The 17,151-nt window shown below is 46.0% G+C and overlaps 1 protein-coding gene across 3 annotated transcripts in view; it reads right to left on the bottom strand.

The window, feature by feature from the left end:
- The window catches only part of LOC139389646 (terminal uridylyl transferase 7), a 54,052-nt gene extending 37,971 nt beyond the window's left edge, over window positions 1-16,081 (bottom strand). For all 3 annotated transcript variants that reach the window (XM_071136511.1, XM_071136510.1, XM_071136512.1), the window contains exons 1-13: window positions 15,907-16,081; window positions 14,523-14,813; window positions 14,307-14,440; window positions 13,582-13,739; window positions 11,082-11,198; window positions 10,790-10,967; window positions 9,193-9,281; window positions 8,657-8,708; window positions 8,456-8,525; window positions 8,126-8,252; window positions 7,436-7,555; window positions 2,028-2,162; window positions 1,486-1,663 (exon numbers count right to left, since the gene is read on the bottom strand). In XM_071136511.1, coding sequence (XP_070992612.1) covers window positions 1,486-1,663; window positions 2,028-2,162; window positions 7,436-7,555; window positions 8,126-8,252; window positions 8,456-8,525; window positions 8,657-8,708; window positions 9,193-9,281; window positions 10,790-10,967; window positions 11,082-11,198; window positions 13,582-13,739; window positions 14,307-14,440; window positions 14,523-14,797 — 1,633 coding nt within the window. In that variant the 5' untranslated portion in view covers window positions 14,798-14,813; window positions 15,907-16,081. The remainder of the gene's footprint in view (window positions 1-1,485; window positions 1,664-2,027; window positions 2,163-7,435; window positions 7,556-8,125; window positions 8,253-8,455; window positions 8,526-8,656; window positions 8,709-9,192; window positions 9,282-10,789; window positions 10,968-11,081; window positions 11,199-13,581; window positions 13,740-14,306; window positions 14,441-14,522; window positions 14,814-15,906) is intronic.
- Between the last annotated feature and the right edge of the window lie 1,070 nt (window positions 16,082-17,151).

Below are 17,151 nucleotides of genomic sequence, written 5' to 3'. Positions count from 1 at the left end.
GATATTAACATACTTCAAAATCATATCAAATGTTATTTGTCACACGCGCCGAATACAACAGGTTTCCTTTCCTACAAAAGTAGTTTGAAATGTTTGGACAAAGCTTATAAGGTAACTTTTGTAGTCATGTTGCGCGAGTTGGAACCGGTGTTTTCTGGATCAAACGCACCAAATAAATTGACGTTTTGGATATATATATAGACGGAATTAATCAAACAAAAGGAAAATTTGTGATGTTTATGGGACGTATTGGAGTGCCAACAGAAGAAGCTCGTCAAAGGAAAGGCATGAATTATATCTTTATTTCTGCGTTTTGTGTCGCGCCTGGTGGAATGAAATATGATGGTCTGTGTTTGTTTGCTTGGGTGCTCTCCTCAGATAATAGCATTGTTTGCTTTCGCTGTAAAGCATTTTTGAAATCTGACACGTTGGCTGGATTCACAACAAGTGTAACTTTAATTTGGTATATTGAATGTGTGATTTCATCAAAGTTTAATTTTTATAGTAATTTATTTGAATATGGCGCTCTGCATTGTCACTGGATGTTGGCCAGTTGGGACGCGACCGTCCCACATATCCCAGAGGGTAAGAACAAATTCTTATTTTCAATGACGGCCTAGGTTAACTGCCTTGTTCAGGGGCAGAACGACAGATTTGTACCTTGTCAACTCTGGGATTCGAACATGCAACCTTCCGGTTACTATTCCAAAGCTCTAACCACTAGGATACCCTGCCGCCCCTTTTGAGCGAACTTAATGATGGTGTTGGAGTCGTGCCTGGCCGTGCAGTCATGGGTGAACAGGGAGTACATGAGGGGACTGAGCACGCACCCCTGAGGGGCTCCTGTGTTGAGGATCAGTGTGGCGATGTGTTGTTACCAACACTTACCACCTGGGGGTAAGTTAGAGGGAGGTGTTAAGTCCCAGGGTCCTTAGCTTATTGATGAGCATTGAGGGCACTATGGTCTTGAACGCTGGGCTGTAGTCAATGAATAGCATTCTCACGTAGGTGTTCCTCTTGTCAACCCCCCCCCCCCCCCCCGCCGCTCGGCCTAGCCTTCATTGAAAATTAATGGGCCACCCTGTCTGCCAACGCCTTAAGAGTGAAAATATAGGACCTCCATTTTTTTAACCTTTATTTAACTAGGCAAGTCAGTTAAGAATAAATTCTTATTTTCAATGACGGCCTAGGAACAGTGGGTTAACTACCTGTTCAGGGGCAGAACGACAGATTTGTACCATGTCAGCTCGGGGGTTTGAACCACCGCTCTAACCACTAGGCTACCCTGCCGCCCTCAATCTGGCCTCCCTGGAGAATATGACACATGTAACTACACTAGGCTGCTGGTTGGTCAGGCTGAACCCCCCCCCCCCACAGGTTATCCGGTTCCAAGGACCATATAAAATAGATACCAATGCTAGAACATATTTGGTAGTGGAGTTTGATGGTTTGAGAGGTGAATGGTAAAAAGGTCAAAGTTCGTACCCTCCACGGCAATGCGTTTCTTGGGCCAGTCCTTGGCGTCCCGTGATACGACGAGGCTGGTGCGCACGCTGATGACACACTCCGTCATGTTGAACTCCAGCGAATAAAAACGCAGCATCTCCACCCACAGAAGACCCACCGATGGTGGAGAGACAGCGCTCTGGAACACCAGAGGAGCCTGGAGAGAGACAAGCACTCGTTACACAGTGTCTACACTGACAATAGTATGTTTAACAAGGTCTATATGTGAGCACCAGGCTGACCCCCCCCCCCCCCCCCCACAGGGTGTAGTTACCCCCCAAACAGGGTGTAGTTACCCCCCCCCCACAGGGTGTAGTCCCCCCCCAAACAGGGTGTAGTTACCCCCCCCCCCCCCCACAGGGTGTAGTTACACACACACCACCACCCCCCCCCCCCCCCCCCCACAGGGTGTAGTTACCCCCCCCACAGGGTGTAGTTACCCCCCCACAGGGTGTAGTTACCCCCCCCCCCCCCCACAGGGTGTAGTTCCACCACCACCCCCCCCCACAGGGTGTAGTTACCTTGCCCTCCCTGAAGATAGTTTCTGGGGGTGAGGAGGAGTCCTTAGAGACGGGGTAGTAACCCCAGTGGACACAGCCATCCTCCATGTAGGTCAGACTGAAGTCATGTAGCCTGCTGATGGAGAACTCCTTTATCTGAGAATAAGGGGGAGAGGTGTTATGGTTAGATGTAGTACAGCCTGCTGATGGAGAACTCAGCAGGGTGGGTTGTTTCCTCTGCTGTGTGTGTGTTAGGTATTTTATTAGGATCCTCATTAGCTGTTGCGAAAGCAGCAGCTACTCTTCCTGGGGTCGACACAAAACATAAAACACAATACAGAACATTACTAGACAAGGGTTGTAAACTTTACACATATTTGTACAGAACCGTGCGGTACGAGGACCTCGGTTCGGTCCGGAATGAGAACGTTAAAACAACAATTTACTAAATGAAAACACCAGACCTAATAGACTATGCCTAAAATACATTGTACGCCTCGAGTAAATCTGAGCAGCCCAAAAATGTCTGGCTATTCCGTTACAACTAGAGCCAATGTGTACGTTGCGATCAAAATTCTGATGTTAATTGGCGCATTTTGAAAAAATGTCCTAATGTGAGGCGCAGCTGGGTACTAGTTCTGTACGACGGAGAGAGGGTAGGGTGGATAGACTGTCCTAATGTGAGGTACAGCTGGGTACTAGTTCTGTACGACGGAGAGAGGGTAGGGTGGATAGACTGTCCTAATGTGAGGTACAGCTGGGTACTAGTTCTGTACGACGGAGAGAGGGTAGGGTGGATAGACTGTCCTAATGTGAGGTGCAGCTGGGTACTAGTTCTGTACGACGGAGAGAGGGTAGGGTGGATAGACTGTCCTAATGTGAGGTACAGCTGGGTACTAGTTCTGTACGACGGAGAGAGGGTAGGGTGGATAGACTGTCCTAATGTGAGGTACAGCTGGGTACTAGTTCTGTACGACGGAGAGAGGGTAGGGTGGATAGACTGTCCTAATGTGAGGTGCAGCTGGGTACTAGTTCTGTACGACAGAGAGAGGGTAGGGTGGATAGACTGTCCTAATGTGAGGTACAGCTGGGTACTAGTTCTGTACGACGGAGAGCGGGTAGGGTGGATAGACTGTCCTAATGTGAGGTTCAGCTGGGTGCTAGTTCTGTACGACGGAGAGAGGGTAGGGTGGATAGACAAGGAGGACTCTCCATCGTAGTTTAAAAATCACCCGTTCGGGAACATTTATGCTTCCCAGTAAATCACAACGGTGACGGACAGAGATAGTATGCCGCCACTGCTGAACGAGAATCTATCAATCTACCATCGAGCTCGTTGGTTAAAAAGGATAATCCACCCCAAACCACTACTTCCTAATTTATTTTTAAATTTTACCCCTTTTTCTCCCCAATTTCGTGGTATCCAATTGTTTTAGTAGCTACTATCCTGTCTCATCGCTACAACTCCCATACGGGCTCAGGAGAGACGAAGGTTGAAAGTCATGCGTCCTCCGATACACAACCCAACCAGCCGCACTGCTTCTTAACACAGTGCGCATCCCACCCGGAAGCCAGCCGCACCAATGTGTCGGAGGCTACACCGTGCACCTGGCGACCTGGTTAGCGTGCACTGCACCCGGCCCGTCACAGGAGTCGCTGGTGCGCGATGAGACAAGGATATCCCTACCGGCCAAACCCTCCCTAAACCGGACGACGCTAGGCCAATTGTGTGTCGCACCATCGGCCACCCGAGAGGCCTCTAATTCCTATTATTAACAGTGTTAAAACACTAATATGTGAAAACAATATTTCTTTGATGAACAAATGTTTTATTTCGTAGTTATAAACAGGGTTGGTAGAAACGTGAAAAATCATTTTTGGAAATCTGATGCAGTTCAAATCTACTATAAAACCCACAATGCAATGTTCTCCATCTCCCTGGGCTGGCTAGAAAACATAGCTACACAAAATAAGTCCATATCAGCATGTGAAGTAGCCAGCTAGCTGTAAAAATCGCCTAAAACAAACTGTTATCAATTTAGGAGTCTCCCTTAAGGAGATGGGTGAAACTCAATTAGAATTGCGTTGACAATGTGAATTGGTTTACGTTTAGCCTCCCCCCGCTGGGACAAACGGTCGTCCCAGCGCAAGTTAAATATCTCTAACGGTCGCCCCAGCGCGAGTTAAATATCTAACGGTCGCCCCAGCGTGAGTTAAATATCTCGAATGGTCGCCCCAGCGTGAGTTAAATATCTAACGGTCGCCCCAGCGTGAGTTAAATATCTAACGGTCGCCCCAGCGTGAGTAAAACATCTCTAACGGTCGCCCCAGCGTGAGTTAAATATCTAACGGTCGCCCCAGCGTGAGTTAAATATCTAACGGTCGCCCAAGTGTGAGTTAAATATCTAACGGTCGCCCCAGTGTGAGTTAAATATCTCTTAACGGTCGCCCCAGCGTGAGTTAAATATCTCTAAACGGTCGCCCCAGCGTGAGTTAAATATCTCTAAAGGTCGCCCCAGCGTGAGTTAAATATCTAACGATCGCCCCAGCGTGAGTTAAATATCTAACGGTCGCCCCAGTGTGAGTTAAATATCTCTAACGGTCGCCCCAGCGTGAGTTAAATATCTCTAACGGTCGCCCCAGCGTGAGTTAAATATCTCTAACGGTCGCCCCAGCGTGAGTTAAATATCTAACGGTCGCCCCAGCGTGAGTTAAATATCTCTAACGGTCGCCCCAGCGTGAGTTAAATATCTAACGGTCGCCCCAGCGTGAGTTAAATATCTCTAACGGTCGCCCCAGCGTGAGTTAAATATCTAACGGTCGCCCCAGCGTGAGTTAAATATCTCGAATGGTCGCCCCAGCGTGAGTTAAATATCTAACGGTCGCCCCAGCGTGAGTAAAACATCTCTAACGGTCGACCCAACGTGAGTTAAATATCTAACGGTCGCCCCAGCGTGAGTTAAATATCTAACGGTCGCCCCAGCGTGAGTAAAACATCTCTAACGGTCGCCCCAGCGTGAGTTAAATATCTAACGGTCGCCCCAGCGTGAGTTAAATATCTAACGGTCGCCCCAGCGTGAGTTAAATATCTAATGGTCGCCCCCAGCGTGAGTTAAATATCTAACGGTCGCCCCAGCGTGAGTTAAATATCTCCAACGGTCGCCCCAGCGTGAGTTAAATATCTCTAACAGTCGCCCCCAGCGTGAGTTAAATATCTCTAACGGTCGCCCCAGCGTGAGTTAAATATCTAACGGTCGCCCCAGCGTGAGTTAAATATCTCTAACGGTCGCCCCAGCGTGAGTTAAATATCTAACGGTCGCCCCAGCGTGAGTTAAATATCTCTAACGGTCGCCCCAGCGTGAGTTAAATATCTCTAACGGTCCTCCCAGTGTGAGTTAAATATCTAACGGTCGCCCCAGCGTGAGTTAAACATCTAACGGTCGCCCCAGCGTGAGTTAAATATCTAACGGTCGCCCCAGCGTGAGTTAAATATCTAACGGTCGCCCCCAGCGTGAGTTAAATATCTAACGGTCACCCCCAGCGTGAGTTAAATATCTAACGGTCACCCCCAGCGTGAGTTAAATATCTAACGGTCGCCCCAGTGTGAGTTAAATATCTAACGGTCACCCCCAGCGTGAGTTAAATATATCTAACGGTCACCCCCAGCGTGAGTTAAATATATCTAACGGTCACCCCCAGCGTGAGTTAAATATCTAACGGTCGCCCCCAGCGTGAGTTAAATATCTAACGGTCGTGAGTTGTTTTATGCACGTGATGTCAGAATGCAGTCACTGTTCTAAAATGTGGTTGTTACGGATCAGGACAGTTGCCATCCGCTGTCTGATAATTATCTATAGACTGTTTAAACTCGTCAATATCTAATGATTCTAACAGTTTGAGTTGAGGAGTGTTCCGCCTCATTAATTCACATAGAAGTAGTCAATGTCAGCGTTGCGGACAATTTATGTTTTACTGAGCTGGATAAACTTCTCTCGTGGAGGAGAGCCCACCGCGCAGATCCAAGTAAAAAAATATTTGGGCAGTTCTTGCCGGCGCTCGGCTTCGTCTTGTTTTCCTTACTGATAATAACTTTGGACAAGTGTGCGTTCCTATCAAAGTAAGTTCCCTATTTTCTGTATATCGTGTTGTCGTTTCCGCTGTAGGCACCTTTCAGTATGTATGCACCATAATGTATATACAGTTTTATTCACGTTTTCAATTACTGGTGACAAATAATGCATTACGATTATTGAGTAGATTGTAATGGACACCTATGATGTGTGTAAAATACTTTTTTGAAGGTTGTACTGATTATAATGAGCTAAGCTATTTGCCAGCTGTGTGTGGCGCCATGTTTGTTGACATTATGCAATGCATTCTGGGTGTCACGTAATCTGTCAAGACCATAGATGGTTTAATGAGGTGAAGGAATAGTTCACTCATCTTTCGGTGTAAACTTCTGGAAGTGAATGAAGGGAAGTGGATGATCGTAGACGACACACCCCCTTTCAACATGCATACTATAAAACAGACCAAACTCATCTTGTCTCCTCTTTATTATCTTTGGTTGATGCGGAAAGAAAACAAGCATGGCGGCACACACAAACTAGCCATCTTCGGATGACTTTCGACTTCTGCTAAGTGTTTTACTCAATTATTTAGATCAATGGTGAGCTCACCTGTCATGTGATTAATTATAAATAGTAATTGCTATTAGCTAATTCATAGTGTCGTTTCTGTCAGCCGAGAGTTATAAAATATGACAGCTTGCTTTACGTCAACCTTTCCTCAGTTAGCGCTGGGACAAATGTAACCTACATTTTTCCGGTTTGGATGATTGTGTTACGCTGTAGCTACTTCTGTGAATGTCAGAACGTCGCACCCAAAAATAAAACAGCTCACATTCTGGACATAACTTTGTAAGGACTGTGTTTGTGCAAAAATATTTCTGAAAAAAATAAATAAAAAAAGAACTGTGTTGCGTCATTCGCTGATTGTTGCGTCATTCGCTGATTGTTGCGTCATTCGCTGATTGTTGCGTCATTCGCTGATTGTTGCGTCATTCGCTGATTGTTGCGTCATTCGCTGATTGTTGCGTCATTCGCTGATTGTTGCGTCATTCGCTGATTGTTGCGTCATTCGCTGATTGTTGCGTCATTCGCTGATTGTTGCGTCATTCGCTGATTGTTGCGTCATTCGCTGATTGTTGCGTCATTCGCTGATTGTTGCGTCATTCGCTGATTGTTGCGTCATTCGCTGATTGTTGCGTCATTCGCTGATTGTTGCATCATTCGAAACAGGACGTTCTAAATACGCGTTCTAATGACACCGGTTTGATCGCGCTCGACAGGGACCAGTGTAGAATGATCACACCCGGGTGTGTGTGTGTTGGTACGTGTTAAAAGGTTAAAACAAGACTGTGTGTGTACCTCGTGTCCCAGGTAGGCAGGCAGGACGGGCCGTTTCCTCTGTTGGAGGAAGTAGATGACCATGAGAGCCAGGACGTACGAAGGCAGACCTCCCTCCTCTGCTCGGTCCACGTGACAGATCTGAGACAGACGGGGGAGCACACAATGTCAAAAACACTGAAAAGTGAGACAATTCTGTATGTGGAGTGAATCCTAACGGACACAAATCCAATGTGAAGTTAATTTACCGATTATGTGAAAATGTGACTTAATTCACCCCTCAGTGATGAGGTGTTTACAGGCCAAAATGTCTGAGGAACCTCAGCGCCTCACCTAGAGAAATAGCTAGGGCAGGGATGGGCAACTGGTGGCACGGGACCCCCTTTTTTGTAGGCCCGCGGATCAACTCAAAGTCTTCTCTACACCTCAAGGCAAAATGTGCAGAATTGCAGGGAAAATGTATCACATTCGCATTTTTCTCTCCGCTATCAAGAGCCGAGAAAACAAAACTTAGGGCCAAACAAACTCAGGGCCGGCTTCGACTGCATGTGTGGGGACGCATACCCACGGGCCACTGCTGACCCTCATGATAAGTTAGGATTCTTTGTGGCCCCCACCCCCATCAAAGTTCCCCATGATCTAGAGGAAACACTGATAGGCTAACTGGTGATGTGGTAGTAACCAGGTATGAGGGCCAATGAATAAACTCACCCAGGCCCAGTGTCTGAAACCCAGGACCAGTGGCAGCAGGAGAGGCTCCCGACTGGACAGCTCAAACAGGAAGGAGGTGGTCAGGCAGGCGTTGTCATTTCCCGCGCTCACCTTACACACCAGACCACTTGGACAACAACAACAACAACCATCAGACAGGTTCTTCCTGAAAAACTACAGGTCCCCATCAGCCACACTTTCACATCAATCAAAAGGGAGATGTGGTTATATTCAGGAAGATTAGTGCTGAACAATACAACTGTCAGATAGCAGCACATATGAAAGAAGGTGAGGATCCAGAACAATGGATGTGATTAATGAAGGACTGACCTGTCCTTGTCTTTACAGATGACCACCGGAACCCTGGCATGAAAGTCTACCTCCAGGTTACCGTATAGATCTGGAAACAACCACCACCAACTCCATCATCAACTCCACTAAATGACGATGCTAATGCTAACAGTTTCATTGGTTATTATGGTGGTTTCTACAGTAGCGTGTCTCGAGGGGGGAACAGTCAGTCATACTCACGGCTGACTGACAGACTCTTCTGTACCAGCAACAGAACGTCTGGCTGATGCATCTGTGAACATTGAAAAAATATATATAATTTAAAAGAATATATATATGATAGATTACACAAAGGGAATATCTGTGAACACAGACCCATTTCAAAACCTTAATAAAATCATAGATTACAATATTATAGAGCTTCAGGAAAAACACGACCATCACAGCAAAACGGAAAATAAACAAATCATTCACTATTAGTCTAGGAAGAGGAACACACGCATCTCATTAGCAAGAAGGGCTACTCACACGCATCTCATTAGCAAGCATGGCTATTCGCACGCATATCATTAGCAAGCAGGGCTACTCGCACGCATCTCATCAGCAAGCAGGGCTACTCGCACGCATCTCATCAGCAAGCAGGGCTACTCGCACGCATCTCATCAGCAAGCAGGGCTACTCACACGCATCTCATCAGCAAGCAGGGCTACTCGCACGCATCTCATCAGCAAGCAGGGCTACTCACACGCATCTCATTAGCAAGCAGGGCTACTCACATGAGGGGGGAACTGGATATCAATGTTGACATCAGAATCTTTGAAACCAAACTTGGTGCAGGAAGACCCATAGAGCCTGAGTTTCACCTCTGGGGGGGGGGGGGGGCAAATAGAGAACACACACAAAAAAACAAAAACATTAACCCTATTCATCCTTAATGATATTCTCATCTTTCTACTGTAAACATGCCTATCCTTTCCAGGAAAAAAACCCACCTAAACTACATGTTCTGGAGACTTGCTCCCTGGCTAAAGTGGAGTTTCTCCAGGACTCCCCATCATTCCCACTCAGCACGCTTGTCTAGTTCCAAATCCTATTCACATGCATATTAACACACACTTGTACATGTGTTAAATAGGACAAATATGAAATCACCCAACAAATGATTATAACTTTTAAACTAGAGGCCATGAATAAGTTATAGAATGGCACCAGTTGGCCTATAGGGGGTGCTGTTGTCAGCAGTAACACGTAAGCCCTTATTTTGGACATCTTGTTTGACAGACTTAAACTTTGTACGAGTCTACAAAATATTAGGAACACCTGCCCTTTCCATGACAGACTGACCAGGTGAACCCAGGTGAAATCTATGATCCCTAATTGATGTAACCTGTTAAATCCACTTCTATCAGTGTAGGTGAAGGGGAGAAAATGGGTTTTTCACACTCAACAGTTTCCTGTGTGTATCAAGAACGGTCCACCACCCAAAGGACATCCAGCCAACTAGACACAACTGTGGGAAGCATTGAAGTCAACATGGGTCAGCATCCCTGTGGAACGTTTGACACCGTGTAGAGTCCATGACCCGACGAATTCAGGCTAAACAGCGTGGCAACTCAATATTAGGCAGGTGTTCCTAATGTTTTGTACACTCAGTGTATGTAGGTGTCATTCCTCATGCTGAACAAATTTGTCTCAAGGACCATCAGGATATATTCTCCTCCATCTTGGACATTTTGGAAAGCCTTAGAAAACCTTATCGTGAACCATAAGTCCAAATAACACCACACTTCCTGTGTTTGAGGAAAGCTAAGAGATTGCTTAAAAGGTGCTTACCTATAGAACAACGAGAGGAACTGCCCTTCCCTACTTTCAAACCCTACACCCCAAACCGAGCACTCCTCCAGTCGTCTCTTGGCCCTCTCACCCCTACGGGAGGGCAGCTCCCACTCAGCCTAGTTCAAGCTCTTCTCTGTCCAGGCACCCCTAATGGTGGAACCATTTTTTTTTTTTTAATAAACTGAACCAGCACTTGCAACCCCAATGCCACCATGGGGCATACTGTACACAACGTTGACATAAGCAAACCACACGACACACGCTGTCTGCCATCTTCCCGGTACAGTTGTAAACAGGATTCATCCGTGACGAGCACACTTCTCCAGCGAGGCCAGTAGTCATCGAAGGTGAGCATTTGTCAGTTACGACACCAAACTGTAGTCAAATGAAGACTCTGGTGGGTTGTACGCTCCCTCAAAACTTGAGACATCTGTGACATTCCGTTGTCTGACAAAACTGCACATTTTAGAGTGGCCTTTTATTGTCCCCAAAACACTGATCTAGTCTACACCTCTAGTCTAGTGTCCATTCTCTCACCAGGCAGGACGGCTGTGAGGACTTCCTGCATGTTGGAGACGATCTTTTGTCTGTTCTCTACATCCTGGTCACTCATCCCCCTCTCTCTGACCACGCCCTCCAGGGCCATGCCCACTGCTGCCACCTGCTCTGCCCTGGGGGGCGCAATCTCCGTCAGCATCTCCTCCTCACAACGCTCCTACAGAGGGCAGTCACAGAGCAAACACACACACGTTACGCACACAGGTCATAATAAAACATTGTTATATCTTATTATTTTGAATAATATAACAATAGTATCAGCTGTTCTCACCTTGGCTCTCCTCTTGTGCCACTTGTCTTTGATGTGTCTGTGAGCATCAGAGACAGAGTCCAGCAGTACCTCACACAGAGAGCAGGAGTAGATAGCACTGGGGTTACTGTGGGACCTCTGAGAGAGAGACAGAGAGAGAGACACAGAGAGAGACACAGAGAGAGACACAGAGAGAGACACAGAGAGAGACACAGAGAGAGACACAGAGAGAGACACAGAGAGAGACACAGAGAGAGACACAGAGAGAGACACAGAGAGAGACAGAGAGAGACAGAGAGAGAGAGAACTGGGGTTACTGTGGGACCTCAGAGAGAGAGAGAAAGTCAGTGGCAGAGTGGCCATAGAGTACACAGTAAGTCAATCCCCTGATTAGTTGAAATCAGTTGTGTGAATGTGAAGCCAGAACAACAAATGTACAATGTTGAGGACAGTGAAGCACTGTTCTCTCTAATAAGTACATCGAGAAGCCGGCCAGCGTTTCCTGGCTGTCCCGCAGAGGCAATTTCTAAAAACATAATTCCACTTTGACATTATGGGGTATTGTGTGTAGGCCAGTGACACAACTCAATTTAATCACATTTAAATTCAGGCTGTAAAAACAAAACAATGAGGAACAATTCAAGGCGTGTGAATGAACCATCACCGACACTGAATATACTAGTGACTGTGCTATCACAGCTAACCTTTTAGGGAATTATTATGCCGTTTGCGTTCACATTTTTGTTGGCTTTTATAATCGTGACAGAAATTGAAGTGAATAGAAAGCTAGCTAACAAGGTTAGCGGAATTCTCAAAACAAAACCTCATAGTTGGTAGCTACTTCCTGCCCGTCATGCTAGCCTACACAGTCAAATATCACTTCAGAAAGGTAAAGATGTTGATATGGTCAGCATTGGATAGCACAGACCATCACAGACCATTTCCCCTTCTCTTGCTGCAGTCTTAGCTCATCTCTAAATAACAGAGATGATGTGAAAACCAACAAACGTTTAAAAATTCACCAGTGGTTGTTTTGTTGGCATGTTTAGTCCTACGCCACTGTCGCCCCACTACGCCACTAACCCTCTTAAATCTGCCTTTGGCGCTCCGCCCAAGCAAGGCCTTTGATTGGTTTGGCGTGTTTTACGATGCATCACAGATTTATACCGGGTTCTGACCCCCTTGTTTAGCCGATTTCTCCATGGAACTTCCCCGGGCTTCACGTTTTAGGGACGGCTACCCCATTGGACCCAACATCCTGCTTGTCAGTATTATTCAATAATAAGAAATAAAACGTGTCGTGTTGTTTCTATTTCAAAGTATGTCACTGCCCTTTAAAGACGACACTGCCCTTTAAAGACGACACTGCCCCTTTAAGAGCTCTGTTGCGCCTAAACCAAGCCCAAACCTCCTGTTGTTATTGCTTGCATGCATGCATGCATGTATATATATATATATATATAGAAAGGAAGCAGATCCTGCTTCTGTTTCCTGTTTTAGTGTTTAATAACCCACTATGAGCCCTAAAATATCAGATAAAGCTATTTCCCAGATTTCGGTTGTTTTTAATCTCTGCTATGCCTTAATCGACATCCACGTCTTCGGCGCCCGAGGAACAGTGGGTTAACTGCCTCGCTCAGAGGAACAGTGGGTTAACTGGTCTAGGAACAGTGGGTTAACTGGTCTAGGAACAGTGGGTTAACTGGTCTAGGAACAGTGGGTTAACTGCCTTGTTCAGGGGAACAGTGGGTTAACTGCCTCGCTCAGGGGCAGAACGACATATTTTTACCTCGTTAGCTCGGATGCTTACATGTTTCATGTAAAGAGAGCATGGGTTGAGGGAATAGGGAATGTTTTTCCTAAACAAATTAGGGATTTCTGTAAAAATAACTTTTCAGTCAGAAACAAGAAAGTAACTAAATGGCTGAAATGATGTTGCAGCTTCAGAACGGACAATAAACACGCGCTGTGCTGTGGTGCCCATTTCATCAGGCTCTTTGTTGAGCCATTTTTCTGTCTTAATTATTGAATTAAACTGTGTGCTTAAAGCATCAGACAAGCTCAGTGCATATAAAGTTGATTTGATTCAAACACATGGGGTGTGTCTATACGGGGAAAATAAGTTTAAACATTTCGACAAATCGACTCTCGGTCAACCAGATCATTTTTGTTGTTGTTGTTGTTGTTGTTGTCGGGGACAGCCCTAGTACTCTCAAATATGAATCACTTAGGCGAGACAAATTTTCAGCTGCCCTTTTGAGGGCAGGTGGTTAGTGTGGTAACAGGGTTCGGCTGTCTGTTGAAGCAAACATAAACTAATGTTGACCAACAACCAAGCGTTGAAAAACAACCTAGCGGGAGAAAGGTTATACAGACTTTTCTGAACTGAAATGTTTAAAAGAAGAAGAGGGAAAAAGTAGCTGCCGAAAAGAAGTCTGTTACTGGCTGTTTAGCACAGACGTTTAGGGAAAACACTGATGGGAGTTGAGTAACGCTCCTCCTCTCCGGATGGATGGCTCACCTTCTTCAGACGGAAGATCTTCTCTCTGCCAATCTTGTCCTCCGCCTGTTTCAGTCCCAGCAGCTCTTTGGCTGACAGAGCCGACTCATCCACCACCGGCCCATGGTCCTCCTCACCTAGACCCCGCCTCCAGTTATGGTTTCTACGATTCCTGCCCCCTGGGAGCACACAAACTATGTTAGCCATAGTCCTCCTTCCCCCGCGGAGACAAAAAAAACTACGTTACCTAGAGCACTTCACACACTTTCACGACTCCCCCCGCTGTGTTCGAGACCATTACATCCGTGATGTATCATGGGTAAATTGTGACTGGCTGATCTACAAATAATATTGAGTAGTTAATTATGATGCGAGGTGATGCGTCTCAACTCCCCTTTTGAAGTGGAACGCGCCCCTACTGAAGATAAGACAGGAGAACTTTGTTTGGGTTGGCTGAGCTGTGAGGTGTGTTGTCTGCGGTCTCTCTCCTGCCATAATGCTCCCTGTCCTATCTTCCTGACTACATTATCTTCCCGGCTACATTATCTACCCACCCGACTACATTATCTTCCCGGCTACATTATCTACCCGCCCGGCTACATTATCTACCCGCCCGGCTACATTATCTACCCGCCCGGCTACATTATCTACCCGCCCGGCTACATTATCTACCCAGCTACATTACCCACCCAACTACATTATCTACATTCGTCGACACCCCCACCCGCCAGGAGGTGTTGGTTTACCTGAGTGAAGTGTGTTGTCAACGTTGTCTCTCCTCTGCTCCCTGTCCTCTCCCTGAGAAGTTCTCCTCCAGCGTTGTGAAGGGCGCTCTCTCCAGTTCTCCTCCCGGCCCTCGGCCTGCTGGCTCTCTGGGTACCTGCAAATAGTGTTAGCATGGCAACTTAGCGTGACATGTTTTCCTATGAGAAATGATAACTATTTGATCTTAGCGTAGCTACCTGGCTCTCTGGAAGTCCTCCCTCTGTGAGGGGCTGTGGCCCTCTTTGAATCCCCCTGCAGGGTAGCTGCTCTGGGGCTCCATCGCTCCCTTCTTGGAGCTGGCGTGGTGAAGCCCTCCGTGGCCTCCCCTCTTCCCCTGGCCACGCCTCTCCGGCTTGGGGCTGTACCCTCTCCCTGCATCCTGGTTCCTCCAGGTGTCAGCCTCGTCTGCTACCGGGCCCCTCTCCCGGCCTTCCTGCTTGGGGTAGCGTGGCCTGCCTCCTGACTCTTCCATGGTGTTTCTACTAGGCCTGTGATGTGACAACGAGAGGTAGATGTCATCCATTACTACCCCTGGGGAATGTAGTGGCCACTAGCTCTGGCCCAGGGTGTTAAAGAAGCCCTGGACAATACATACGTGGCTACAAGCTCGTAAAGACATCACATATAAGGACAGTTCATTCATTTGGCTTACTTCTATATATGTTAGCTAACTAGCTACTTCCTCAAAACTTAAGCGAGTTAATTAGCTATCATGCCAAACTGCTAGTCAACTAGGTAGCTATGAAGACTCACTCAGGAATGGAGACAGATAAATAGTTTTAGATGCAATGAGTACTTTACTGAAAAGTTGTGTGTCTGCCATTACTCCAGGAAGTCCTCTCTAAACAACCCACTTCAATTCCTAACGATATTTAGCGTTATAGTCTACCATAACCACTGACTGATCTACAAACAACCTTGCATCAAAAATAACCAGTCATTTTTATTTGTAGATCAGTCAGTCACAATTTACCCATGATACATTACAGTTTTGATCCACCCGAACAAATACTTAAGTCTCAATACATAACAATGGCGTTAATTAGCCATCATGCCAAACTGCTAGCTAGCTATGAAGGCCCGACAGTTTAGTAACAATTGTCAGTAAGTGTGGTTGACTATTTTATGTTACTGAACACATATTAACTAAGCCATGCGTTACATTTGTAAAACAACTTGCCTGGCAGGTGTTTATTTCTGGTTTCTTCTTCTTCCTGAGTGTTAGCTATCTAACTTTAGCATGTTAACATGTTGTCACAAGGTTATTGGCTAACTATGCTAGCCACCATGACTTGACATTTAGCAACTTGTCGCTTAGCTTAAAGGACTATGTGCTGACAAGTGTTGGATCTATTCTGTACAACTGGCTAATTTGACTACAAAACCAGTAACTAACCTGGTCTGATTTCACAATCTGTGACCTTTCTGTTTATCGAATGAAACCGCTAACACCAGTTACTGTGTTAGCTAGCTAGCTACACTAGCCTGTTAGCTATCCGGCTACTCATGTTACCTGTCTTTTGGGGTTGCACTGCTAGCTAATACACAAACATAAACGGTGATCATAATATTTAGAAATACCTTGAGTGTTTGTATGGGCAGCATACTCCTGTGTTTATTCGTTATGGTATCGGTAGCTAGCTGGCTGGCTAGCTGGCCACAAACACCTTCTGCACCAATACAATGTTCTACGCACAAGAGTTTCCAAGGGAAGAGCAAAACATGTTTCCTGATGACGTTGAAATACACGTTTCACGTATTTATCTTATATATTTTTTTTTGGTTTGTTGAGTGGTTACTGCCCTCTACTGGTGAAAATAGTGAAGGACATGGAAATGGATTTTTAAATTTAGAGGTGACACTGCCAAGTCATTCAATAAAGGAGTCCTTTGGGATATGGAGAGAGTTGGTTACAAATTAAGATTTACGTTATTTGTGGAATATCGGAGCTCTAATAAAGATTAATCAGCCTGGATGTTAAACCATGTTATCCATTTAGGCCTGGTTTCCCAGACGCAGATTAAGAAGGGGTGGTAGGTAGACTGCCGGTTAGGAGCTTTGGGCCAGGAACAGCAAAGTTGCTGGATCGAATCTCAGAGCTGACAAGGTAAAAATCTGTTGTTCTACCCCTGAGCAAGGCAATTAACCCTAATTTCTCCAGGGTTGCCGTCAAGAATTGCTGACCCTGGCAGCGACCCCAGTCTCCGCAAAAATCACATTTCCATTTCACACCTCACACCTGTACAGGTTACCCACTTGTACATACGGTGAAACAGGACTATTATAAGCAGTCAATAATTTAAATGTGCAGTTAAGCACTTTAGACCTCATGTTAGCTCATTCAGCACAAACATAGTTCGTAGGTCAATGTGATCACAGTTAACATGAGCTTCGTCCTAAACAATACCCTCTTTCCTATACAGTGCACTACTTTTGACCAGAACCCTATGGGACCTGGTCTAAAGTAGTGCACTATATAGGGAATAGGGCTCTGGTCTAAAGTAGTGCACTAGGGAATAGGGCCCTGGTCTAAAGTAGTGCAGTATATAGAGAATAGGGCTCAGGTCTAAAGCAGTCACTATATAGGGAATAGGGCCCTGGTCTAAAGTAGTGCAGTATATAGGGAATAGGGCTCTGGTCTAAAGTAGTGCACTATACAGGGAATAGGGTTCTGGTCTAAAGTAGTGCACTATATAGGGAATAGGGCCCTGGTCTAAATAGTGCTAGAGAATAGGGCCCTGGTCTAAGGTAGTGCACTATATAGGGAATAGGGCCCTGGTCTAAATAGTGCTAGAGAATAGGGCCCTGGTCTAAATAGTGCTAGAG

Source organism: Oncorhynchus clarkii, chromosome 30 (assembly GCF_045791955.1).
Source record: "Oncorhynchus clarkii lewisi isolate Uvic-CL-2024 chromosome 30, UVic_Ocla_1.0, whole genome shotgun sequence".
In the NCBI taxonomy this organism is placed as follows: Eukaryota; Metazoa; Chordata; class Actinopteri; order Salmoniformes; family Salmonidae; genus Oncorhynchus; species Oncorhynchus clarkii.
This window is presented reverse-complemented; position numbering and strand designations above follow the sequence as displayed.